A 27,452-nucleotide genomic window follows, 5' to 3' on the forward strand; every position below is an offset into this window, starting at 1 on the left:
TACTTTACAATTCATACCATTCTCAGGTTTACCTCAATCTTTCTTAAGAGCTAACCAATTACTAATAAGAATTTCAGATATAGGTTTTTCATTTTATGTATATAAAAAGTAAGTGGTCTATCCTTGTGGAATCCCTGGTAATCAGTCTTTGGTACATACCTTATGTTTCTCTTGGCTCTTGTATGTCAAATTTTCTATTTCAGTTGAGTTTTTTTTTAGCAAAGTCTTGAAAGTTTGACAATTGCTCAAATGTCCATTTTAGTTTTTCATTCTGGATTATGCTTAACTTTACTGGGTATGATATATTTGGCTGGAGCTCCAATTCTTTTGCCCTTTGAAATGTAGTGTTCCAAGATCTGTGGTCCTTTAGGGTCTCCACTGCTAGGTCTTGTGTAATTCTGATTGTGGCACCATCATATTTAAATCGTTTCATTTTTGTTGCTTTTAATATTTTATCCTTGAGCTGGGGTTTTGGGAATTTGACTAATATTTCTACGAGTTTTTCTCATAGGGTCTCTTTTAAGTGGTTATCAATGGATTTTTTCTATTTCTACTCCCCCCTTGTTCTAATGCTTCAGGACAATTTTCTTTAATTATTTCTTGTATTATTGTATCAATGTTCTTTTTTATAATACTTTTCAATTAGTCTGATTAGTTTTCTGTTTTCTCTTCTTGGTCTATTCTCCATATGGGTTGTTTTCCTTCTAAGATGTTTCAATTTCTTTTCTACTTTTCGTTATTCATATTCTGTTTAATTATTTCTTGATCTCTTAAAATTTTACTGGATTCACCTTGCCCAGTTCTAATTTTCAAGGTTTCGATTTGTTCCTTAAGATTCTCCATCTCTTTTTCTAACTGGTTGACTTTCATAATCTTATATTTCTTTAAATGTTCTTTTTTTTTTTTTTTAGCTTTTCTGCATTGCCATCATTTGATTTTTCAAATCTTTTTTAAGATCTATGAATTCTTTTTGGGCAGATGGCCATTTGACGTTACTCTTTGGGGGTTTCTTTGCTTCAATATCCTGCTGTGAAGATGAACCCCTGTCTTCTCTATTCCCACTTAGAACCTGAACCAGGACTTCTGGCCTCTTATAAGTTTACCCATGGCCGGTGGGATCCCCATTCCACTGCTTCTGCACTCATGAGGCATGTGCTGCTTCCTTCGTGCCCCCACTGCTCTCCTCAGCACAAAGGGCTCTGGCATTTCCTGTCAGCAGAGGTTCCCTCCATCTTCCCAGGCTCAGCCACTCAACTACCTGCATTGTCCCTGGGGTAAAAGTTTCCATGGCTGGGGCACGAGGTGTCCTCCCCACCTGCTCGTTGTTAAAGTGAACTCTAGACTAGAAGTGTTTACTCTTCACTGGCACCAAATCTAGTCCTGGGATTTTTTCTTCTGATCTTCTCTAATTGTCCCACAAAGACCCCTGTTGTGCCACTATTCTTATTTATTTCTTCCTTCTTCCCTCCCACCTCTATTTGCTCTTCAATGCTATTTTATCTCTTTCGTAGGGGAAAATCTTGAGAGCTTGGAATTTTCTGACCTATTTCACCATCTTCCCAGAATACTCTCTTGTAATCCTCTTTTTTTTTTAAATCCACTCTTATGGAAATGTTTGTTTTATTTCACAAATTAAAAATGAAAGAAAAAAGTTAAAAAAGAAAACAATTATGACAGATTATGGTGATGATCTGGCATTATCATTGTCATCATTGCCACCTCTCGTCTTGACTGAGTGATGCTAGGGAAAAAATCTACTATATTCAGAATCAAAGGACCTGGATTCGAAACTTGAATCTGCGCCTTAGACAAGTCCTTTCACTTTGGCCATTGTAATGTCCTTATCTGTAGGTTGGACTAGATGCCTCTGAAGATCCCTTCCATCTAGAAATCTCGGATCCTATGATCATTATTAGCACTAGAAACTCCGAGGGTGTACTCTACCCACAAACAAATAAGTATGACACAAGCGAGGAAGAAGAATGAATAAGAACTCAGATGAAGTAACTTATGAAAATATGATAAGAGCTTTCAGTTGAAGAGTTTCAGGAAGGATTCATGGTGCCAGGGGTATCTAAGCTTGGCTATGAAGGAAAAATTCATCAAAGGGGGAAATTCAAAAAGAAGTGCCTTCTAGAAATGACAGTCAGTCTATGGAACACACAGAGGCAAGAAAGTAGAGGAGGAGATCAGGGCACCACTAGCTGCCCCACTTGTCTAGAATGGAGACATCAAGAAGGTGAGGAGGGGTAAATGCGTCTGGAAAAGTAGGGTGAGGTCAGACTCTAGAAGGCTTTACTTGAGAGTCTAATGTGTGTGTATTTCATTCTACAGGCAATAGAAAGTCACTGCATCTTTTTTTAAACTGTCATGTCATAGTCGGATGGGTTCCTTAGGAATATTTATTCTTTTTTTTTTTTTTTGAGAAGGGGGATAATTTTTAAAAATGAAATTAACATTGTGTTTTTTCAATTACATGTAAAAACAATTTATAGCATTCATTAAATTCTTTTTTTAAGTTTCAAATTCTCTTCCTCTCTATTCCCCTTTTCCTGTCATTGAGAAGGCAAGCAATTTTATAAAGGTTACATGTATGCAGTCATGAAAAATACATTTCGATATTAAGGAATATTTATTCTACTGTGAGGAAGACAGTGAATGTGTTACTTACTTGACCTCACAGATGATGAGATGAGGACTCTGAGAAGTGACTTGTTATAATTCATAGCTAGTAAGTGACTTGAGGCCAGTTCTTCTGACTTGTTGGTTACTGTTTGTTTTATTGCATAATAGGCAGTGTGGTAGAATGGAAAGAGCATTGGCTCTGGAATCAGAAGATCTGGTTTCATATCTTGCCTTTGATGCCTACTTTACCTCTCCTGGTACTTTGGGCAAATTATCCAACCTTCGTCAGCCTCAGTTTCCTCATCTGGCTGTTCTAGATGTCCCTTTCAGTTTTTGACCTATGATTCAATAGCCTCTCATGTAGTAGCACAGAGATTCTCATCAGACTATTATTGTAGTGGCAGATGTGGGAGCAAAGCCTCCTGATAGAGTCTCCTGTCCCACCTAAGTGCAAAGACTGTATAGCTTATCTCTTGGCATTGGTCATCCCCAAACTATCCATTTCACTATCCATTTCGCTATCCATTTTCTTTCCTCCAGCAGTGATCTAATGTTTCAGAATTTAAAAATGATCTGTTTCCTTTCCCAGAAAAAAATCGAATTTAGTGTTGGAACTGCAGTTAATATTAAAAGTTGAGTATCACTGTAGAACCTGAGGATTTCTTTCTTTTCTTTTTACCTTAATTCGAACTTCATTGGCCTTGGGTGGGGCTACTTCTACTTCCTCAATGGAAAAGGGCTTGTTGAGCTCCCAAAGAACAGCAGCTTTGCATTTAATGACCTGAAATATGAAACAGAAATGAGATGAGCAGCTAGTGATCTTCTCTACTAGACAGTACTACTAACTTTATATACATGAGAGGCAGTTTGAGTTTGAGATGTTTATGAGGCATGGATATGAGAACTATCCAGCAAACAGATATACATTTGGTACTGGAATTCAAGAATGATAGGTGAGCAACATATGTAGATTTGGGAGTTCTAACTGTATGCATGATCACTAAATCCTAGGGAGCCAAAGATGTGCTAGAGTCAGCTCACAGTTACTTGAGACTATTGTTAAATTTTTGGTATGAGCATTTCTACCTCAGAAATCAGAAAAGCTATAAATTCAGGGATTGCTTTAGTATTTTCTTGACAATCTAGATTTAAGAACATGTTAATAATGTAGAGTAAACTTCAACGTACAGCATGCTTTTTGAAGAGTTGAGAAAACCAGTTGTGAAATATTTTGTAGCATGATCTTGATAGGAGCTGATCACTGTCTGTCTGTCTATCTGTCTGTGTTTGTCCTTCATTTTTGAAGAAGATCATGAAATCAGAGAAATGACATGACCTGCACTTGACTTTGTTTTGAGTGAGGGAGGGCTATTCAAGGTCACCACCCTTACTTTCTCCTCTTGAGTTGTCTGGGTCCAGTGACCAGGAGCTGACTATCTCTCTCTCTCTCTCTCTCTCTCTCTCTCTCTCTCTCTCTCTCTCTCTCTCTCTCTCTCTCCCCGCTTTTCTACCTCCCCCTCCCCCACTGTTATTAACCTTTTCTGTGTGTGTCAGAAATACAAAGGGTTATGGGTAGATCAAATATATCTCTCCTGAAGTACTATACGAAATTGCCTCTCCCACTAGAAAGTTTGCTGTCTTTAGGTAAAAGGTGAATACATTGATTAAAGTGCCTACTATGTACTGTGTTAAGCAGTAAGAATGCAGTGCCTTTTGGTATTTCAGAGAACCCAATGGATCCATTTTCAGAATAATAAAATAAAATAAATAAAATACAGTTTGTTTATATTTATTATATATGTTTATAAAATATATTTACTTATAAAATAAAATCCATAAGATTACAAAGAAATCCAATTATATTGACATACAGTTATCAAAATATTTAAAAAAACACCCTTCATAGACTCTAGGTGAAAAACTCTGAGAAAGTGAAAAGAAAAGAGGAAGAAGAAAGAGAAAAGAGGAAAAGGAGAAAATCTTGGGGTAAACGAATATATAGAATATCAGACTAGGACAGATGTATGCTTGACCTAATCCTCCCTACGCTTTTACAGCAGATTCTACACCCCACCTCCTCCCTCCCCATTCCTACTTGCACTCTTGCCTTTAATCCAAAGATGACTATATTATCTTTTCCTCCCCCTTTGTCCTGTAACATTCCCCACAATACATTTTGTAGCTTTCTATTAACTGGCATTTGTCTGAGATCTTTTTACAATTGTCCTTACTCACTACCAGAACAAATATATAAAGTCCTCTGGCTTTTATAGCTCTTTACAACCTGATGCTTTCCTACTTCTATCTCCTTATAACTTTTTAATGTAGTCTACATAGTCTACTCCACGTACTCTAAACTATGCCAACCCAGCAATAAGCAGTAATAGGAGGTTGAAGGAAGAGAAAATGAATGAAGAGTTTTAAAAGGTGGAACACTTAGGTAATGACAAAATCAAGGGTATGGCCCTTGTAATGTATAAGAAGACTGGAGGGGGTCAGGTTGTAAATGACTTTAAAAACCAAAAAGGGATTTGATCTTGGCTACTAAATGGAGAGCTGCTGAAGTTGAATGACCTTAGGTATATAGGGAGAATATCTCTGGCCAGCTAGGACTGACTTGGTAAGTTCCAAGTCCTTAATCAAGATGTTAATTTTATATTAGAAAGTAATTTTTGGGGGGCCTCTTGTGCACTTACATGAACTTTAAATTTTACCAAACCATGGAAGATGAATCAAATTATTTCATTCGAGATCGCGTTATCATAATCTCTAAATTATGACTCTAACATACAGTTACCAAAATATCAAAAAAAATCACCCTTCACAGACTCTAGGTGAAGAACCCTGAGAGACTAAAAGGAAAAGGAAGAAGAAAGAGAAAAGAGGAAAAGGAGAAAATCTTGTTAATACTTAGCAACAAGTCACTGATAGTCTAAAGCAGTAGAAATGTCACTATTAAGTCTTCCAAGATCAATCAGGTCACATCATGTAATCTCTACAGTCTCAGTATTCTCATCTGTAAAATAGGCATAGCATTACCTAACACTTCTCCACAGGTTCGTTGTAAGAATCTCAGTGCTTTAAAAATCTGAGAATTCTATCAAAATACCATTACTATTATAACAGTACAATCTGCCATTACTATTATTAAATCATTGCTAGTATTGTTACTAAGTTACTATTTACTATAATTAAATAGTATTGTTATGATCGCTATTATTAACTTGCTATTATTTAATCATTACTATTTACTATTATTAAATTATTACTATTGTTAACTTATTATTATTTAATCATTACTATTACTGAATTACTATTTTCTATTTTTACTATTATTAAATATTATTAAGTCATTGTTATCATTGCTATTACCATTTCTGTAAATCGTTACTATTATTGAATTACTATTTACTATTATTAATATTAAATCATTCCTATTCTTAAATTTCTGTTTCCTATTACTATTATTAAATATCTATATGCACTCATGTTTATTCATAAAATGATTTCTCTATCTTTAATCTCCTCCCTAACGTGGGGATAGCAGTGGAGGCTGATGTTTCATACTGCTGTGAACATGTCCCTGGATTTGGGGCAGCAAAAGCAAAAGAAAATAAGTTCTGTCCTTTTCCATCCTCTCCCTTTCTCTTCCCTCACCTCTTTTCCTCTCCTCTTCTCCTACCAGAACTTGTGCTTAGTTATGAACACCTTTAATCAGTATTTGTGTGTTGATAGTGGGAGGCAAGACGCTACAGTTTGTGCTGCTTAATCTGTCAAATACTAAGTCATCTATAATCCAATCCTTCCAATTCCACTAATGAAATAATTTCTCTGATCTAATCCTTTGTTTTCATTATTCAATAAATTAACACAATGATAGAGAAGAAAACATGAACTATGCTCTTCTAATGTAAAGTTACCTTCTTGATCAAAAGACTTATTGAGTTTAGACCTAGCCAGAACTGGTTTGGAGTTAGCTCCCTATACAACTGTACATTTCTTTTAGAAATGGAAGAAGACAGATGTGAATGATTAGATATGAAATAACTGGAAAAAATAATATATTGCTCCTTCAGATTTTTCACTCAGTAAACAAATCGTACCTTGCTGCTAATTATGTGAAGGATTATCTGATTCAGAGATTCAATCACTAACACTGTAGCCAGCTCTTTATGAATTATACTTAATAAGGACATTATTTGGGTAAGTAAAGTTTCTGCTTACTTTTCCTGCGGTGGTCATGCTGTGGTTGAGGTTTTTCCCTTTTCTCTGCAGGCCAGTGAACTACACCTGAATTTCTTCTGCCTCCTTAGCTGCCTCCTTGAGCAAAGCAGAAAGAACACAGGAAGCTTTGCCTCTGCTTTGGGTTAATATACTCTCCAAACACGTGATTTTGGGCTTTGAAACTCCACCCACCAGCTGTATTTTCAGTCTCTTATTTGACAGGAAAATGCACTAAGACAATATTTGTCTGATGCATTGAGAATGAGTTTGAAAGAATTTACTAGTGCTTGGTCTATTCAAGATTGCAAATAAACACTCCTCTCACTCCTTCACCATTGTTTTCCTTCTCCAGACCTACTCAGGATCCAGATAAGAGTTAGAGTAAAAATGACAGAATTTAAAGTATTTCAAGGGTCACCATGGCTGAGAGAGAGAATAAATTGTGATATTTGGCTCCATAGGCAAATGAGGATTAAAGAACCATAACTTTAGAACTGCAAGTGACTGAAGAAGTCTAGTCCAGTCCCATCATTTTACAGCCTGAGCCCAGACAAAACAAGGAAAGAAGGAAGGAACGAAAGGAGGGAGAAGAAACAAGCATTTATTCAGTGCCTACTATGTGATAGGCACGTTGTGTTAAGTGCTTTATAACTATATCCTTTGATCCTTATAACCATCCTGTGAGGGAGGTGCTACGATGATCTTCCTTTCACAGTTGTTAGAGACTGAGGCAGGTAGCAGGTGACTTGCTGGGCCACCTAGCTAGGATTTGAATTCAGATGTTCCTCCCTTCAGGCTCAGTGCTTTATCCATCCTGCCTGAGATAAGAGTTTATTAAATGGGATTAAAAGGGATGAGAGTAATTAGGGTAGTTCTGTGGCAGAGTGGATAGCAAGCCAGGCCTAGAATAAAAAAGATTCATTTTTTGAGTTCCAATCTGGCCTCGGACACTTACTAACTGTGTGACCCTGAGCAAGTCACTTCACCCTGCTTGCCTCAGTTTCCTCAAATGTAAAATGAGATGGAAAAGGAAATGGCAAACCACTCCAGTACTTTTGCTTCCTTAGCAAACCCCAAATGTGGTCACGAAGACTCTGACATGACTGAACAACAATAAAAATGAGAGCTATCCAAAAAAAGCCAAGGAGAGGAAATTCTACATGGGGAAGAGTACCTTCCTGTCCCAGACTTTCTTTTCCCTTCCTGAGGAAGCACTCACTCTCTTCAGGTCCTGTGCATTTCCACTTGACTGTTTTGGCGCATTCTTTGCAACTCTAAGTAACAGAAGACTTCCCATTTATCCAGTACTTTGTTGTTCACAAGTTGTTATCACACACATCGTTACACTCTGTCCTTAACAACAGTCCTGGTAGACAGGCAGAGATGATCCTGGATTACCTGCAGCATGTCCTTACTATTGAACTGATCATCAATCAATCACAATTCATTAAGTGCCTAAGCTGGAGCCGATACTCTTGTAGGATCCAGGAGATACTAAGACATAAATAGCATTTCTTTTGATTCTGACAATAACCGTGGAAGGTAGGTACTGTTATTATCTCCATTTTACACATGAGGAGACTGAGGCAAAGAAAGGTTAAGTGACTTGCCTGGTGCCACACAACTAGTAAGTATTTGAGGCTGACTTCGAATTTAGGTCTTTCTGACTTGAAGCCCAGAGCTCAGCCATTGTGCCACCTAACCTAGGTGCTAAGCCTGGAGGAGTACACAGACCCCCATCTAGTGGGCTCCTCATTGATTATCAATTAAGTGGCTAATATATCATGAATAATCAGTACAAAACTTGCTCTCATCCCTGGGACATACTCTCATCTTGCACACACAAGAAGTTCCCTTTAGGTTTAGCTCTTGCTGAGCTCTGAGGGTTTGTACTCTTATAGAATTCTACAGCTGCCTTTCCTCAATGTCTCCAGTCTGTATTGAGCATTTCAGCTCTCAAAGAAAGTGGTATCATCAGACGTTGCTGTTGAAGGACATGGATCTCTATACGTTGATTCTTTGACCTTTCTAAGTTCTCCTAGTCAGTGTGTGTGTGTATGTATGTTGTTGATATCCATATGTTCAGTATCATTTTCACACCAAGTTTCTCATTTGGCTCCAAAGACTTCAGCAATAATAATCACCATCCCTCTGTCTGCTCACATTCGTTCATTCGTTAGCTTGACTGAACAGGAAGCTGCTTACCCTACTGTCATGGCTATTGCTCATGTCAGGGTCCAGTTCATATCTGATCAGCAATACAGATACAGGATGGGATTATCTGTCTTCCTGTTCTAGCTCTATGGAAAAGCTCATGTGCCTGGTGACGGGATTTCCCCTCCTTTGTGTCTTTCAGTCTCTGATATTGGCCTGGAAAATCTATACATCCAGCAGTGACTTGTGTTGTCCTATTCCATGTATCCCTTAGAGTGACACTTTCAGGACTCATGGACTTTTTGTTTCAGAGTCTTCTAAGAGGTCGGATCCCTCAGACATTGGACTTGTACATATAGCTAAGGGTTTGTGTGTGTTCTCTGTGTGTTTATGTCCTTACATATGTAGCAGCAAGAATATATGCTATGTAGTTTACATGTATATGAATGCTTAAAGATTTTGTTTATCAGAGCCTATCAAGTTGTGGTTTCTGCCCTCAGTATTTTTTCAGTGGACTTTGATAATATGTCTTCCCCTTGTGCCTCAGTTTCCCTTGTAGTTAAGGAGATAATTATAAGGCTTGTCAGAAGACTGGAAAGAGAAGCTGACAAAGCACTGACCAACATGGTGTGCCTTCATCAAAGAGGGTGCTGGTCTCTATGAGCAAAGAAGAATTGCAGTAGGTCAAAAAAAAGTGAGATGTGTAAAGTTAGAGACATTTCCACTTCAAATGTTTATGTGGGGTATTTGTGCCTGATCTATAGCAGAGCATTCTGACTACGTACTGGTCTGATCAGCCATAGCCACACATTGTACCTTGACTCCAACGTAGTGACATCATTGTGGTCTTTTTGGAGAAAGACAACAACCAACCCACTGACCAATATGAATTTGAAGGATCAGTAATACAGTTTAGCAGGAGAAGAACAATGGTCCTGCTATCTGTGTTCTGTATGTTGTGTTGTGTGTCCCCCCCTCCCCCATTGACATAGAAGAGAAAAGGAGATATTGGGTTGATACTATTACTTATTCCCTCCTCCTAGATATTCTCCTTTCCTTTGACTTCCATGACATGGCTCACCTCAACTTTATCCCTCCCTGTACGACTGTTCCTTCTCAATTTCCTTTGATGGATCATCTTGTTCCTCTTGTCCATTAAATGTGAATGTCCCTTGAAATTCTGCCATTGGGCATCTCTTATTCTCTTTCTATAGTCTTCCTCTTGGTGATCTTGATTTAAACAGGTCCCATTGTATCATTTCCAAACAAATTACTCAAAATCTACATATCCAGCTCTAATCTGTCCATTGGATACTTCCAAATGGGTAGCCTGTAGGAAGTGGTGTGCTGGAACCAGCTCATGCTGGGTTTTGAGAGCTGATAGTTTAATTTTCAGTAAGAGCTTTTATAAGTTGGAAAGTTGAAAATGCTGCAAATCAAGACTTTACTTATTGTTTTGCTGATTGTCATCTTAAGAGAGTGATGAAGAAAATGGTAATAATGCATATTAAATTTAAGCATGTCATGCATGCATTTCCCCCTTCCCCACCATTAGATCGTAAACTCTTTAAGAACAGGTACTATGTCATTTCACCTTTGTGTTCCCAGCACTCAGGGCACCTAATCAATCAAAGCATTACTTTTCGAGTCTTTCCTGAGAGACTGAGAACAGAAACATTCCAAGGTCATATTACCTACATCTACAAATAAAGTTCTTAGAGGAGAAAACATTAAAAAATACTTAGTCCTAAATAGATCAGCACTGGTTTTAACACACAATAGGTGCTTTTGCTGTTCACTCATTTCAGTCATCTTTGTGACCCTTTTTGGGTTTTTTTTGGCAAAGGTACTAGAGTGACTTACCATTTCTTTCTCCAGCTCCTTTCATAGATGAGGAACTGAGGTAAACAAGGTCAACTGACTCACTCAGGGTCATATAACTAGTAAGTGTCTGAGGCCAGATTTAAACTCAGGAAGATGGGTCTTCTTCCTGACTTCAGGCACTGCACTCTATTCACTGCACCACCTAGTGCCAAACAGACCCGCACAGTTCTTAGCACATAGTAGGTGTTTCATGAATGCTTATTGAATAGAAGAATATTAGTTGACCAATCTCTATTGAGATCAAGGCTAAACACTTTCACGGTTTCATGGAAAACTCAACCTAGATTTAATTGTCTATTTCTTCCTACTTGTCTAATTGTCTATTTTCACCTACTCTTTGTTCTTACTCTGACCTCTGTCTCCTCCATCCCTAAGTTTTATCCCAGGATTTCACCTCTATTATGTCTTCACTCTTCATCCTTCCCAAACTTGACTTATTGTGAGCTAATTCAATTCTTTCCTGTCCCATACACTTTTTTTCTCACCCTTTCATTCTGTTGATGATGATGTCTTGACAAACCATAACCCTGAATTATTTCTGCCATTTATCTCCTTTGGTCTTATTCACATGTTGCTGAATGGAACTGGAGAGAATGATAAACATTTAAACCTCCGTGGATAAGTATTTCAAAGTCAATATGTCCAAAACAAAACCTATTCTATTTTCCTCTAAACTGATTCCTTCTTGAAACTCCATTTATGCTGATGGTAACATCATCGTTCTGGTCATCCAGGCCAGAAAGCTTGACGTGGAGTCATTCTTGACTTTTTCCTTCTCCTCAACCCCCACTCCCACAACTTCTAACCTAGTTTATGCCCTCATAGCCTCTTACCTGAATTAGGGGTAATATCTCTCTCTCTTTCTCTCTCTCTCTCTTTCTCTCTCTCTCTCTCTCTCTCTGTCTCTCTCTCTCTCTCTTTCTCTCTCTCTTTCTATCTCTCTCTCTCTCTCTCCAGTTGGGTTATGTGACTTGCCCAGGGTCACACAATTAGTGTCTCAGACCAAATTTGAATTCAGGTCCTCGTCACTCTAGGGCCTGTACTCTATCCACTGTACCACTTAGTTGCCCCAAGGAGCTAGTTTCTTAATTTGCCTACTAAATTCCAGTCTTTGTCTCTCTCAATCCATTTTCTGCACATCTACCAAATGGATCTTCTGAAACCCAGGTCTGAACATGTCCTCCCACTCTTCTCACCTCCTCTAAATTCTTAAGATCTTTACAATGTGGTTTCTACTTCCGTTGCCAATATTATTTCATGGTATACCATCTGTTGTGTCAAATTGACTTGCCAGATGTTCCCCATATGTGACATGCCATTTACTTTGATTCTTGGCACTTGGTCCTCTGTGCCTTGAATATACCTTCCATCTAATAGATTCTCTAATTTCCTTTGTAGAATAGCTCAGGTACAACTTTCTATATAAGACCTTTCCTGACTCCCCTTTAAACCCCCCCCCCCCCACTGATTAGTATTCTGTTTGAATTTATTTTATATTTATTTGGATTTACCTACATTTATATATATCTTGATCACCCCGGAAGAGTGTAAACTCCTTGAATAGCAGGGATTGTTCATTTCTTTTTTTTTGTATCCCTATTGTCCAGTGCAATGTCTTACAAATAGTGTTTAATACATAGTTATCTAATTGAATTATACCAAGCTGCTTACTATATATGATATTTAATATTGCATGGCTAACTGAACTATTACCATTAAGTATGTCTCATTTTTTATTCGTATTTAGTTAATAGGACAATTTACTTTTGTCTATAAACAGTAAAGTCCCTTTGGATATACTAGGAAGAATACTCCATATTTGTTATATCTTTTCAAGTATTCCCATGTTGAATGGTAACGAGTTCAGTTGAAAAGGATGATCCTATTTTTTTTAAAAGAGGAGGCACAAAGGAAAAAAAGAATTATTTTTCACTTAACAAGTTGTATTTTATATATTGAAATGTTCTGAATGGATTCACAAATATTTGCTGATGACTTGGGAAAAGAGAGAAAGGAAGAAGAAAAAGGGAGAATGCTGAGAGACAGAAAGCTGCAAGCATAAGGGTCCATCAGTGAAGATAGGGCAAGGATAACGATGGCTCCCTGCCCTTTGTCTGAAGGTTGGCTGTTGTCTAAGGTACAATACTTAACAGTGATCAAACTGAGAAGTATGACCTTCTATCAAGCTCCTAGTCAACTTTTGTTATTTCCCTGTACTCTAACATGAATTTGAGACATTCTTTCATATCAATCACTAATCTGCTCAGCTGCAGGTTGCCATCAGTCAACCTGCTGATTGAATTATTAAAAACTTTTATTGACATTCTCCCAATTATTGACTCTGTAGAGGTACGATCAAAATGCTGGCAAAATGGAAGAAAAAGAGGTTTCCAGATGGGGTGTGTGATTGGTCTCACATTGTCATAACCGTGCGAATGCTGAAATGAGAAATGAGATGTATTAGTTAACTCACAATTTAGGCAATCTGCTCTGACTCCAGCAAATAACCAACTAGGCTTCCATGTAGCTAAAGTCAAACTTGGTCTGCACAGCTTTCCTAATTCTGACCTTTATCATTCCTGGACAGACCAGACCCAGGGCAAGATGTGGGGGGATCAAAACCACGCATCTGTTCCATATTTCTTGTCTTGCTTTTCTTAGTGTCTCTGCCATCAAAGCTAGACGGAAGATTTGTTCTTTTGATGCTCACAATCACCACTGAAAAGTATTTGTTAAGAGTCTGAGTACACTTTAATGATCATGAGGGTCAGACAGTTATACATACATATGTGTGTGTGTAGATGACAGGGAGCTTATGGTAGAAACCATGCTATTACATACCAGTAGTTCCTTCATAGAAAATCTTGAGTAAATGTAGGAAGTAGAAAAGAAAGCTGGTTTATTTTAATTGCACGAGCCTCTTGGGAAGGAGAGGCATTGAGTATTTAAAATATTTTGTACCCTTTCACTTTCCAATATCCTCCATTTTGAATATGGATGGATACTTTTGGAATAAGTAATTGCTGTGTCTCAAAAAATAAAAGCTACTCATCTTTCAAATTTCCCTCTGATATATTAAGTTATACTTTATTAAGCACCACCATGGAATATATACCATTGTACTCTGGAATTTTTCCTAAGTGATATTATATAGTAATTTAGAATAGTATAGCAGAATTTGTTTTATTTTTTTCTTCCAGTGAGTAAAATCAGAGAGTAAATCACTCTTCAGAAGAACAGGACAAGTTATTTGGTGGAGAGAGGGCTGGGGAAGGTCTATAAGAAGGCACATTTTTATTTTTCTTAGACTTCATTTACCCATACTGTGGTCATCACTACATATCCACCCATTGTTGCATGAAAATAGTGCTTATCTGTAATATAATTGTTCACATTTACCCACTTTCTTAAAAATCATCTTTAAAATCATCTAATTTGCCAATTCAGTCTCCTCTATCAGAATTCATCTTAATATCTAGAATTCATCCTAATCTCCTACTAGAGCTAAAGTGACCCCCAAATCTGAAAATTATAGTACTCCTGCCAAAAGATAGGTCAAATTTCCAATATCCTCTAGAGAGAATTCATAGTTAAAAACAAAGCAGCAGCAAGATATTCCCAGAATTGGTGACTGTGGATTTCAAAACTTAAGAAATGATTATAATTTAAACAATCTCTTCAGCAATGTCATCTAGATTTTGTTTCTTATGTCTATTAATTCCATTCTATTCTACTCCATCCTCTGCTTTTTGCCATAGAACCTTAAGCAAAATACCATGAAATTAATTTTTGTAGCTTGAATTCTGAAGAACTTGTAGAATCCAAGTGCCTAAGCTTTGCAATTCCCTCTTGCCATGGGGCAGCCCCTGGTACATCATTATTATCATTACGTTAATTTCCATTATCCGTCAGCATCACTTAGTTCTTCATGTTTGACTCTTACAGACCTGCTCCTCTGTGCTACTCAGCTCTAGTTACATGACATTATACCATTTCAATCATAAATACCTTGTTGTCAGTTGGACTGGTTTCTAGTCTCAGATTTCATAACATTAACTATTTGACCCTGAGTAAGCCTCTTAAACTGTCTGATCCTCATTCTCCTCAGTTAATTCTATATGTCCTAAACATCTCTTTCCCTACTGACCCCTTCCTCATGATTGTAAACTCTTCAAGAACAGGGACTATCCTTTCATCTTTGTGTTCCCACACCCAGGGCACCTAATTAATTAAAACATTACTTTCTGAATCTTTCCTGAGAACAAAAACATTCCAAGGTAATATTACCTCCATCTATAAATAAAGTTCTTAGAGGAGAAAGCATTAAAAAATACTTAGTCCTGAATAGAGGCACATTGGTTTTTAATACACTGTAGTTGTTTTCATTGTTCACTCATTTTAGTCATCTCTGCGACCCCTTTTGGTTTTGTTTTGTTTTGTTTTGTTTTTTTTTTGGCAAAGACACTGGAATGGCTTGCCATTTCCTTCTCCAGCTCCTTTAATAGATGAGGAACTGAAATAAACAAAATCAACTGATTCACTCAGGGTCATATAGCCAGTAAGTGTCTGAGGCTAGATTTGAACTCAGGAAGATGGGTCTTCTTCCTGACTTCAGGCACTGCACTCTATCCACTGCACCACCTAGTGCCAAACAGACCAGCACAGTTCTTAGCACATAGTAGGTGTTTCATGAATGCTTATTGAATAGAAGAAGATTAGTTGACCAATCTCTATTGAGATCAAGGCTAAACACTTTCATGGTTTCATGGAAAACTCAACCTAGATTTAATTGTCTATTTCTTCCTACTTGTCTAATTGTCTGTTTTCACCTACTCTTTGTTCTTACTCTGACCTCTGTCTCCTCCATCCCTAAGTTTTATCCCAGGATTTCACCTCTATTATGTCTTCACTCTTCTCCCTTCCCAAACTTGACTTATTGTGAGCTAATTCAATTCTTTCCTGTCCCATAATCTTTTTTTCTCACCCTTTCATTCTGTTGATGATAATGTCTTGACAAACGATAACCCTGAATTATTTCTTCTGTTTATCTCCTTCACTATTATTCACATGTTGTTGCATGGAACTGGAGAGGATCATGAAACCATGCTGTCTGGGTCCATTTCAAAATTACGTTAATCTCAAATGGGCCCCCACTACAGTAAAACAATGCCACTACTCATCTTCATTTGATTTCCCCATCCTATACACAATCTTTCTGTCTCTTCTCAAGTCTTTCATGCCATTTCCTCACTATTCTCATCCTCTCTGCTGAAGACCTTGCTTCCTACCTCACTATAAAAATGGAAAACATTCTTTGAAATTTTCCTCTTCTCTTTATTTTCTCACACTACTTCCCTATTAAATTGTCATCTACCTTATACAATCCCTCCCATATACTCTGTGATCCACGGACATTGGCTTTTTTGACAAGCCCACTCCATCTTCTTATTTGCACCATTTTCACTGACTGTCCCCCATGTCTAGAAAGCTCTCCCTCCTCTTCTCTATCTCCTCACTGCCATGGCTTCCTTCAAGTCTCTGCAGGAATTTTTTTCTGATCCTCTTCCTCAATTTTAGTGCCTTCCTTCTGCTGGTATCTCCAATTTATCTGATACATAATTGCTTGTATATAGTTCTGTATTTGTACATAGCTTGTTTTTACATAGTTCTTTGTTTCTACATAATTGTCGACATATTATCTCTCCTATTTCACTTCAAGCTCCTTGAGAGCAGATGGTCTTTGACTCTTTTTGTACTCCTGTCATGTGGCACAGTGTCTGACACATAGTAGGTACTCAAGTGTTATTAATTGGCCCATTGATTCATTGACACCCTTAGCCATCATTTCCTTCTATCTCTTCCTTCACTTCAGTCTCAGATGATGGGTTGGCCCTTCTGATTGCCAAGTTCAACTTCTTTATCTCATGCCTTCTCATTTTCTCCATAAACTTGACTCCATCCTCATACCAAATCTCTCTAATTTTCAATAACCCCCATATTCACATAAAGCTGCCTAAAATCATGTCCAAATTTCTCCTTAAAAAAATCCTTACTTTCTCACTAGTTCCTTACATGCTAATACCTTCTGTCTTAACTTCCCCTTCTGTGCTCAACTCCTTGAAAAAACCAGTTCCAATCAGTGCTTCCTTTTTTCTCTTTCTTCTAACCCTTTGTAATCTGCCTTCCAACTTCATCATCCAGGAGTAAATCTGATAGCTTCTTTATGATCCTTGTCTTTGGTTCTGCACCCCACCCCACAGCATTTGATACCATTGACCACCTTCTAATCCAAGATATTCCTTCCTTTCTGGGTTTTTGAGACTGTTTTCACATGGTTCTTTTTACTTGCTTGGCTACTCCTCAATGTCTTTCACTAAGCCTTCAACGTGACATGTCCTCTAACCATGGGTGTCCTCAAAGCTCAGATTCTTCTCTTTTGTTTCTTTGCTAGGAATTCTTAACCTAGCATCCCTGAACTTAAGAATTCTTGTTCTGCACTCTCTCACTTGTTGATCTCATCAACTCAGATAGGTTCATTTATGATTTCTATGGGGGTGATCCCCAGATCCAGTTCTCTCCCCTGAAATCCAGTTCTGCAACTACTTGTTGGATATTCCAAACAGGATTTCCTTTATTCAACATATCCAAACAAGAAGTCATTGTCTTTCCTTTCAAGTTGCTCCTTCTTCAAAACTTTCATATACTTTTTAAAATTTTAAGACAATCAGGTTTAAGTGATTTGCCCAGGGTCACACAGCTAGTGTCTGAGTCTGAACTTGAACTCAAGTCCTCCTGATTTCAGGTCCAGTACCCCACCTCCTGTGCCACCTAGCTGCCCCTAACTTCCTTATACTGTTGTGATGTTGTCATCCTTCTGATCAGCTAGGTTTATGATCTGTATGTCAGACTTCATTTTTCTTTCTTGCTACCCGACATGTCTAATGAGTATCAGATCTTATAATTTCTTTCTCTGCAACATTTCTTTCATATATCTACTTCTCTACATTCACATAGGCATCTCTCTGATTCAAGCCCTTATCACTTCTCCACTGGATAATTGTAAAGGCCTTTGAATGAGTCTTTCGGCATGAAGTAACTCCCCACTCCAATCTGTCATCTACAGAGCTTCCAAAGAGATTTTTCCTAAACTATAAGTCTGATCATGGCACTCTCCTCCTCAATAAGCCTTTTCCTGTTCTCTCAGGATCAAATATACAGTTCCTTGTTTGGCATTTTAAATCTCATCATACCCTGGCTTCTTCATGCCTTTCTTGCCTTCAACCACTTTCCACATGGTTTTTCAGGTATGAGAGAAGTGATTATTAATAACCAATTATGGGGGCTATCTATGCTCATTCCCTGTCCTATTTTCTTATTTGAATCTCAGCCTTTGAAGGACATTACTGACCTCTGCCAAAAATTTACCCCATCTAGACCATCTCATTTAGGTGAATTCTTGACCAGGGTTCTATTCAGGGTTTGGTAGGGATAAATCCTTTGATAAAAATACCCAAGGCTGGGAGGGAGGGGGGATTTGGAAGTAAGTGACAAGATCAAAATCACATCCCCTAGGCCCTCATTAGAATAGGACCACCTCTTGTTATAGTATTCATCTCTTTCACTACTTCTTAATCAATCAGAATTGATTGCCACCCTCAGGAACACCCACTCTTCCAAGGGCATATAAGGATTGAGTGGGTTCCTTGAGGAATCTTTGGCATTTGAGTATCACTGACCCCTTTTATTAATAGTATGCTAGTATGATAAATAAAGCGATTAATTACCCAGAGCTTATGTCTGTCAACCTTTTTATATGTCATAGCTACACTTACCCACAGTCTATTCCCTGAAGAAAACATTAGTCTCTCATCTCCTTGCCTTTGCACTGGTTATTCCTCATACCTGTAATACACTCCTTTCCAGTCTCCGACTTTTAGCATCTCTGGCTTCATCCAAAACTCAGCTTAAGTCTTTCCTCTTCCAGGAGGCCTTTGCTGGTGCCATCCCCTCTAAGGCTAGATGTTATTCATTATCTTCCATGTCCTCAATTCAGTATAGGTGCTTAACAAGCATTTGCTGACTGGGTGATTTTGCTTTGACGTGCTCTTTAACATCTCTTTCTTCACTCCAGTAACTGATCATGAGTTGAGCCTTTAAATGTGTTCTATTTATATGTGTTTTCTCCCTCACTGAAATGTAAGCTCCCTGAAGGGAGAGATGCCATTGCTTTTTCTTTGTGTTTCTAACATCAGAAGCGTGCTTTTCACATAGTGCATGCTTAATAAATGCTCAGTGGTTGATTCTAGTTCATACCATGATACCTCTGGAGCTGGAAAGAAATTCACATGCCCTCTAGTTAAGCCCTTTCACTTGATGCATGAGGAAACTGAGGCCGGCGAATTAAAGAGGCTTGCTGAAGATCAGTAAAAGGGAGTAACAGGGATCTGAATGCAACATCCAAAGTCATTCTTACTCCAAAATCAGTGGAGGTTCTCAAGTTTCCCTCTTCTGTATTACAATTTCATTTTACTCACAATTTCTAAACAACTCATGATTTTGAGTCCTTTTTTCTTTAAAGAATACAAAAAAGCCCTGGCTGTCACCTTATCTAACATAAGAAGCTAAGGAAGGTTCTAGCTATGATTTATTTCCCTCGCTAGGGTCTAAAATATCCTGTCATTCAAGTTACTTTTAGGGGCAGCTAAGTGGTAGTGGACAGAGCATGAGACCTGGAGTCAGAAAGACCTGAGTTCAAATGCAGGCTCAAAAACTTACTAGTTGCGTGACCCTAGGTAGTTCACTTAACCCTGTTTGCCCCAGCTGTTGCATCTGTCAAGAGGAGCTGGAGTAAGAAATTGCAAACCAGTTCAATATCTTTGCCAAGAAAACCCCAAATGGGCTCACAAAGAGTCAGACACTGAAATGACTGAACGATAGCGAAGTTCGTTTGGTGAGGATGAACATGTTGCTGGCTTTGTGCCATCTCCCTACATCTCTTAGTCACATCTTTGCTGATAGGCTATCCCCATGAAAACAAACGCTTGGCTGCTTTTTGTGAGACTTGCCAAATTTCTGAGCAGAAAAATGGAAGGACACAACCCATTAAAATATTACCTCTTTCCTGCGCGTAGCATGTCAAATCCTTCATTGATCTTATCCAAACTAGAAACATGTGTTATTAATGGATCCAGTTTGAATTTCTTGGCTAGAACATCCGAGACAAGCTTGGGGACATCATCTTTGCTTTTGAAACCTGACAAGTAGAAACAGAGCACCATTATTTCATTCAGATAAACTAGTTTTTCATTTTCATTGCATAAGAAAGGTGAACTTATGCCTTCAGTCTCTCCTTGAGGTGATAGAACATTTTGTATGAGAGAAAATCAGCTTCCTTTTGGGAGATTTACATACTAACAATTGCACATGTACCAAGTCAGCAAATGGATTATTAGATTAAAGTAGTGAAGACAACTGTAGAGTGTTTTGTCCTGAATGTTCAACACAAGGTTATGGAGTTTATTTATAGGTGGGTTCCACACAGTAGGCATCCACTTCACAACTGAGAATTGTGTGTCCTGACTGCTGCCCATTAAAGGAAAGGAAGGGCTGTACAAGAGAAATTTTGATTTGAAAAGTGAATGTCTGCCTGATAAGATTATACGTTTAGAATGGAATTTGGATTTTGAGACTTTAGCCTAAAACAGGGTTGGAGAACCTGTGGCTTCAAGGCCACATGTGGCCCTTTAGATCCTCAGGGGTGACCCTTTGAGTGAATCCAATTACTAGTTGTGTGACCCTGGGCAAGTCACTTAACCCTGTTTGCCTCAGTTTCCTCATCTGTCCAAGGAGCTGGAGAAGGGAATGGCAAACCAAGCTAGTATCTTTCCTACATGGGGTCACAAAGAGTCAAACAAGACTGAAATAGCTGAACAAGAACAACAACTAAGTTAGTTTGGATTGGCTTGTATTCAGTCAAAGGGCTGCACTTGAGGAGCTAGAGGGCCATATGTGGCCTTGAGGCCACAGGTTTCCCAACTCTACCCCAAAAGGTATTAATGACAAATGTCTCATCAGGAACAGAGTACATTTAATTATGACTGGTAAGAATGGAGCTGCCTGGTGTCCTGAAAACACAAGAGAAATGAAATTTATACATAAAAGATGAAGGAGTGAAAAAAGTGACTGCACATATACATTCATCAGACTTGGTACTAGAGAGAGAAGTTACTAAAAGATTCTCTTCTAACTCACTGGCCTATTTTTTGTAAGCTCTTCATATGGAAGAAAATGGCCACTAGAACTCATGGAAGTCCACAGGAAACAAAATTCAGTAAAAGAGGCCTTAAATTTCAATACACAAATCCACAAATGTTGGGCAAGAAGGAAAATGAAATGGAAGCCCAAAGGCAAGGAAATAGCTTTGGTCTGTTATGTATCATTGAGACTAATTACAAAAGAATCTGTGACTCAAAAGTAGCTCTGGGGAATGAGATTGTGTAAAGGGGATGGAGAAATCTGGGGTCTCATATTAAGAAGGCACACTCAGGTGAGGAAATTTGAGAACTCAAATGCGGATTGTAATAGAAATCATTTAGGTTAAAAGAGGGAGGGGAAGAGATGGTAGGGAGCAAATAGTTATTGAAAGCCTACTATGTACCAGGCAGTACATTTAGCACCATGAGTAATGGAGGGAGAAACAAGTACTGGTCAGAAAGTTTAAATAGATGAAGCCTGGCATAGAAGCTTGGTAGAAGAGTGATGGAGGACTTCAATTATCTAGATATTTGATGGTGGTCTCTCTCTTTACCAAAAGCAGTGCATTTATTACCCAGAACAAAAATTTTAATTGGCACCAATGAGCCATTTGTGCTGATAGCTATTGCTACTCCAAATTTTCTGAAGATAATAAAGACACAGTATGGTTTGCCTAAAGGGCAAGGAGTTCATCAATGTTCATGCATTTAACAGACCATCATCCTGGTTTGTTAAATATTCTTATATTCTAAACCAGGGGTATGGAATCTATGGCTTAGACGCCACATGTTCTAGGTCCTTGAGTGCATCTTTTTGACTGAGTCCAAGTTTTACAGAAGAAATTCTTTTATGAAGGGGATTTATTCTGTAAAGTGTGGACTCAATCAAAAGGCCACACTTGAGGACCTATAGCCACATGCGGCCTTGAGGCCGCAGGTTCCCCATCCCTGTTCTAAGCCTCTCTGAAGGAAGTCATAGCTCAGTTTGTTGGTCATTTTATTCAATAGATTTTTCAAAATTGCTGTAAAGTGTCTCACCAGCCTTTGCCTCTAGGCCACTCAGTCACCCTATGATTGGCAGCCAAATGCTGTGTATACTTTGGTCTGTAGGAGACCTCATTTTCTTTCAGATAGAGTCTCCAGTGGGATTTAGGTGCCATGATGAGAAGACCTCTCAACCAAGAGGTTTGAAGTTCTTGATGTCTTGAAGTGTTTGAAATGTCTTGCTCTTGGTAATGAGATATTTTCTAGAGTCTGATAATCAATTTGTTTGGATACTAAGAGTCTGGATACTAAGAGTTTTGGATACACAAAAATGAATAATCAGTTTACATAGAGACCTTGATTTCATAACCATGCCCAGTTTGCCTGACAAAATGTATTATCCACAGTTAATTTTTTCTCCTTTATTTTCCATCCTAATAATTTCCTGCCTAATAATTTCATCCTTCAAAAGATAGAGGATGTTCATGCATAATGGTACATACTTATAGGCTCTGTTACTGGGGAGCCTAAAGCTGGTGGATCAGTTGAGGTCAGTCAGGGGTTTTAAGCTACAGTATCTGCTAATCAGGCATCCAGTCTAGTACCAATATGATGATCACCCAGGAAGAGAGGGCCACTAGACTGCCTAAGGAACGGAGAACTCGCTTAGATCATTAACATGGAGCAGGTTAAAGCTTCTGTGCTGATTAGTACTGGGATTATACCCATGAGTGACCATCACATTTTTCAACCTGAGTGAGATAGAGAGGCCAATCTCTAATAACCAAATGGGAGAACCAAAAGACAAAAATTCTTTTCTGGATCTGACTCTCACAAATGTAAAGGAACTAGCTGTCAGAGTACAAGTGATGGCAACATTGTGGGGAAAGTGCCAACTTCCTTGTATAATTTGAAGTAGAAAATGAGAAGTAGGGCATAGTTTGACATATAGCACAGATTTTTTGGGAACAGATTTCTTCATAGGAAAAAATCGTGAGATACTATGAATTAAATCTTACATCCCTCTAGGAAAGTGAAACTAGACATCAGTATTCTGAAGACACAAAGAAACAATTCCAATGAGGAGAAAAACATAGTTGTCTGAAGAGATTGGTGTGGATTCACAGGGCAGATCAAACTCATGAACCAGCTCTGACTCACGACAAGCTACGTACCTCCAAAAATAGCTCCTTTTAAGGTGCGTCCAGTCAAAATCAGCATAGGGTTGATAGAGAGATTTTGGGCATTAGGAGGGACTCCCACAATGACACAAACTCCATAAGCATTATTGCAGCATGCAAAGGCAGCTGTCTTGGATGAAACACACACACACATATATATCATAAATTAGAGAAATACCAAACTGTTCTATGATTGTTGCTATCCATGACAGTGGAATGAAGAGGTCCAAAACATGTTGCTTCATTATATACACACTAACCTCACAAAGAATCTCTCTGTTATAAGTCCTGCTTAAAATCTGAATTTCTTTTCCTGAAATCAGCACCTCCCACAAAACTTCCAAAATATGGTAACCGAACACTCTGGCACAAAGTGACACACAGAGAAGGTGCTTTGAAAAATGCTAGAGCTTTCGCTCAGAAAGAAGGAAGTAGCAGCTTGGTCTTCTCTTATTAATTAGTTGAGAAGGAAACGGTCATTTGCAAACAGGGAAAAAATCTTGTCCTTCATATAACTAACTTCACTGTCTCACCAAGAAGTATAATGGCCTGGAAGGAACACAGAATTTGGAGTCAGGGGATCTCTGGGTTCCTGTGCCAGATCAGCTGTTTGACCATGGGCAAGTCACCCAAATACTCTGAGATTCAGTTTCATCACTTATAAAATCAGGATATTAATACTTTTCTACCTTATAGGATTGTTGTAAATATTAAAATACTATAAAAATTTCAGTATTTATCCTCATCGTTATTAGTCACATATCATTGTAGGCCATTTAACTGAGGGATAAGCATTGACTTAAATTTTATTTCCTCTCTGTTTAGTTATCTCTTCTCTCCTCTGCAGTTTTCCTGATTTTATATCCCACTAGCCATTAAAATTTTTTTCTTTAAATTTTGATGCTACTTCTAGAGATATCTCTTGTCCTGGAGTCTTTAAATGCCAAAAAAAGTCTGTAGATCTTTCACCTTTCCAGAGTGTCCATTTTCTAGGTCTTTTCATCTAAAACTTGTTCAGCCATCTCCTGGGGAGATACTAGTCCTGATTTGTAAGCTCCAGGTTATGGGGAAAACTGGTATGTTAAAGAAAGTCTCAAAGCCTGGGTTTATCAGGGGAACTAAAACAAGGAGTATGGAATGTGGGAAAAAGAAAATGTAAAGTCTCCTTTAGAATTGCATTCTAACCCTAAAAGTTTGACTACTTTGATTTCTTATGTTTCCACTAATATGTTTTCCAAATAATGGCTGAAACTCACAAAGGCTTTCATGCTGCTGCTCTCCTATAATCATATATCACATTAATACACGACTTCTTTCCTTCACAATCTTCTTAAGGAAGTAATTCAAGTGATCTCTTTGTTATAGATAAGGATGCTAAAATGCAGAGAGGTTAAGGAGTTTGCCCATGGTCATTCAGCTAGTTATCATTATTATTAATTATTATTATTACTAATGGCAATAACAATTAGCATATAAGATTTGTACACCTTTTTATATATGTTATATAATTGAATCCTCAGAAAATCTCTGTGGAGTACATGTTATTACTATCCCCATTTTACAGATGCAGAAACCGAGGCTGAGAAAGGTTAAGTGATTTGCCCATGGCCACACAACTGAGTGAGTTTCTGAGAAACTCAGAGAGAATTTGAAGTCAATTCTCCTAAGTTGTGTCCAGTACTTAACTGACTGCATTACCTAGTGTCCCTCTGCGTGTGTGTTTGTCCTTTGTTGCTGAAGAAGACCATGCCATCAGAGAAATAATGACATGACTTGCACTTGACTTCGTTTTGAGTGAGGGATGGCTGTGCAGGTCACCATCCTCACTTCTCCTCCAGAGCCATCTGAATCCAGTGACCAGATATTCATCAGGATGACTGGACATGACCCAGGATGAGGCAACTGGGGTTAAATGACTTGGCCAAGGTCACACTGCTAGTGAGTGTCAGGGGTCTGAGGTGAGATTTGAACTCAGGTCCTCCTAAGTCCTGCACTGGTGCTCTATCCACTGCACCACCTAGCTGCCCAATTGTTCCTCTATGAGAACAGAGATTCAAGCCCTGGCCTGCTCTCACTCTAAAGACCTCAAAGACTCTAAGGACTAAATTCTGTAGGTAGGCTCCTTGAGGACTGAGACTCTTTCATTTTTGTTTTTGTGTTTCAAGTACCTATCACAGTGCTTGATTGACCAAGATTCTGGATAGTTCACTTGCAAGCAAGAGAATAACATTTTTCTGCCACCCCAAGTCCTCTTAAGATCCTATGCTTTCCTCGGACTCAAAGGTTGGAGTATGAAGATAAGCTAAAATGGAACGACTGAGTTATGGCTACTTGGAGGAACTTTGGGAAAAACACTGAATCAACCCCATTCTGTTTCTCACTTCTGTTTTATTGACCCATGGAATGAGCAGCATAATTCATTACTAAATGTTTCTTGGCTATTAAAAATTTCATGTACTGGCTATTTTCATTTTTTAAACAATGGTTTACAAGATAAGGATAAGATAATTACATTACATTCTGGAGTTTTGAAGACCTGAGTTGAAATCCACCCTCAGACAAGCTACCTGACTCTGAATTTTTTGTTGGACCCTCAGCCTCAGTTTCTTCATCTGTAAAATAAGGATAATAATTACAGCACTTACATCTCTTGGTTGTTGTAAGGATAAAATGAGGTAATATTTGTAAAAACTTTGGAAACCTAAAAATATTGTATGAATGCCAGCTCTTATTATTCCTGTATTCCTATAATTCAACTTATCAGGAAACTACTCTCCCAGCTGAGCAATCACCAGATTGGCAGGAAGCATGGAACACTTTATGAATTTTATGTATATTCTGTCTTTTTGAGCTTTTAAGAATCTTTTCAGAGAAATGAAATGAAGTAAAACTGGTAATTTTTCCCTAGACTAAAGCTCTTATGAGCTGTTTCATTAATTTCAAGCAGGTAGGTTGCTTTGTAGTAGGGATGCTTGGCATTTATTTCCTGAGTTGAGAAAGTGGGGACCTCAATGGAAGGTCACATCCTGAGTTGTCCAGTGGGTGGACATAGGTGTGATCATTTCCATTCACTTTCTCCAAAGAGACAGGGTAGAGAAGAGTTCCTCATTGAACTACCCTTTACAGTGGTCCCATCTGAGCATCTTACATAACATCCTTTGCAAATTTTAAAGTGTTTACTATTATTCTAGGAGAAAGATGGGATTTCTAATATGATTTAAGATTCCTGATAATCCTGCTCCATTCCCAGGAGATGAGGAACTTTTGGGAGCTCTCAAAGAGTCATCAGGTACTTAAGTGAATTTGTGATCTCACTGGTTTGGGTGTTTCATTCAGTGATGCAGATTTTGATCCTTACTACTCACCCCCCACCCCCAATCCCTGTTCCTCCTTTATCCTGAGTGTGACTTTTGTTCATGTGTGCCCATAAGTCCATTACAAGAGTATGAACCTATGTTCTGTAGGCCTTCCTCCCTTTCTTGTGACATGCCAGTATAGGACTTGAATTATCCAACAGTCATTTCATGGTCTCCCCACATGACCAGCTAGTATTTTTTCCTGCACCTATACTTCCCCAGTGACATCTTTTACTTTAGTTCTTCTTTGGAGTTCTTTATTTAGGATATGTTGGTCTACTTGTAACCATCCTGAGCCTCCCTATTGTCTTTTTTTTGTGAAAATCATTTTTTAATTCCTCAACAATTTTCTATCACCCACATCCATGTAAAACCAGTAGAATGTTCTCATTAAAAAGGGTGAGTTTTAGTGGGGGGTAGGTGGGGGGGATAAAATCACAATTGTATGGCAGTGATTGTTAAACATTACAAAATAAAAAAAAAATAAAAAGGGTGAGTTTTGTTTCTGGGAGAAGTTTGTGGTTTCTATTTAAAGTTTTCTAATTAAAGTTTCTATTACAGAAGAAAACTGTGCGTTCCTATTGTTATTGATATCATTAAATATTTATTAGTAATAATCATATTTATGTCTAAATGCTATCTCTTCCTTAAACAAATATCTAGATCTGCCATTGCAGACATCTGGGGAGTTGCATGGTAAATAATCTTCTTGTGCCAGTATTCATGAGCAACTGTTTTCCATCTCATAAGTCTTAGAAGATTACCTGGGGCTCTCAATGTTAAGTTAATTG

The 27,452-nt window shown here is 38.2% G+C and overlaps 2 protein-coding genes across 3 annotated transcripts in view; both read right to left on the reverse strand.

The window, feature by feature from the left end:
* LOC140513631 (alcohol dehydrogenase E chain-like) overlaps positions 1-6,979 on the reverse strand; it is a 29,163-nt gene extending 22,184 nt beyond the window's left edge. The window contains exons 1-2 of the mRNA XM_072623479.1: positions 6,850-6,979; positions 3,305-3,406 (exon numbers count right to left, since the gene is read on the reverse strand). Of these exons, the coding sequence (XP_072479580.1) occupies positions 3,305-3,406; positions 6,850-6,867 (120 nt within the window). The 5' untranslated portion in view covers positions 6,868-6,979. The remainder of the gene's footprint in view (positions 1-3,304; positions 3,407-6,849) is intronic.
* Positions 6,980-12,809: 5,830 nt separating this feature from the next.
* LOC140513868 (alcohol dehydrogenase E chain-like) overlaps positions 12,810-27,452 on the reverse strand; it is a 29,232-nt gene continuing 14,589 nt past the window's right edge. The window contains exons 7-9 of one of the 2 annotated variants that reach the window (XM_072623847.1): positions 23,300-23,435; positions 20,002-20,140; positions 12,810-13,325 (exon numbers count right to left, since the gene is read on the reverse strand). In XM_072623847.1, the coding sequence (XP_072479948.1) occupies positions 13,301-13,325; positions 20,002-20,140; positions 23,300-23,435 (300 nt within the window). In that variant the 3' untranslated portion in view covers positions 12,810-13,300. Of the gene's footprint in view, positions 13,326-20,001; positions 20,141-23,299; positions 23,460-27,452 lie in introns of both variants that reach the window. The other variant, XM_072623846.1, reaches the window with a different exon arrangement.

Source organism: Notamacropus eugenii, chromosome 7 (genome assembly GCF_028372415.1).
Source record: "Notamacropus eugenii isolate mMacEug1 chromosome 7, mMacEug1.pri_v2, whole genome shotgun sequence".
Lineage (NCBI taxonomy): Eukaryota > Metazoa > Chordata > Mammalia > Diprotodontia > Macropodidae > Notamacropus > Notamacropus eugenii.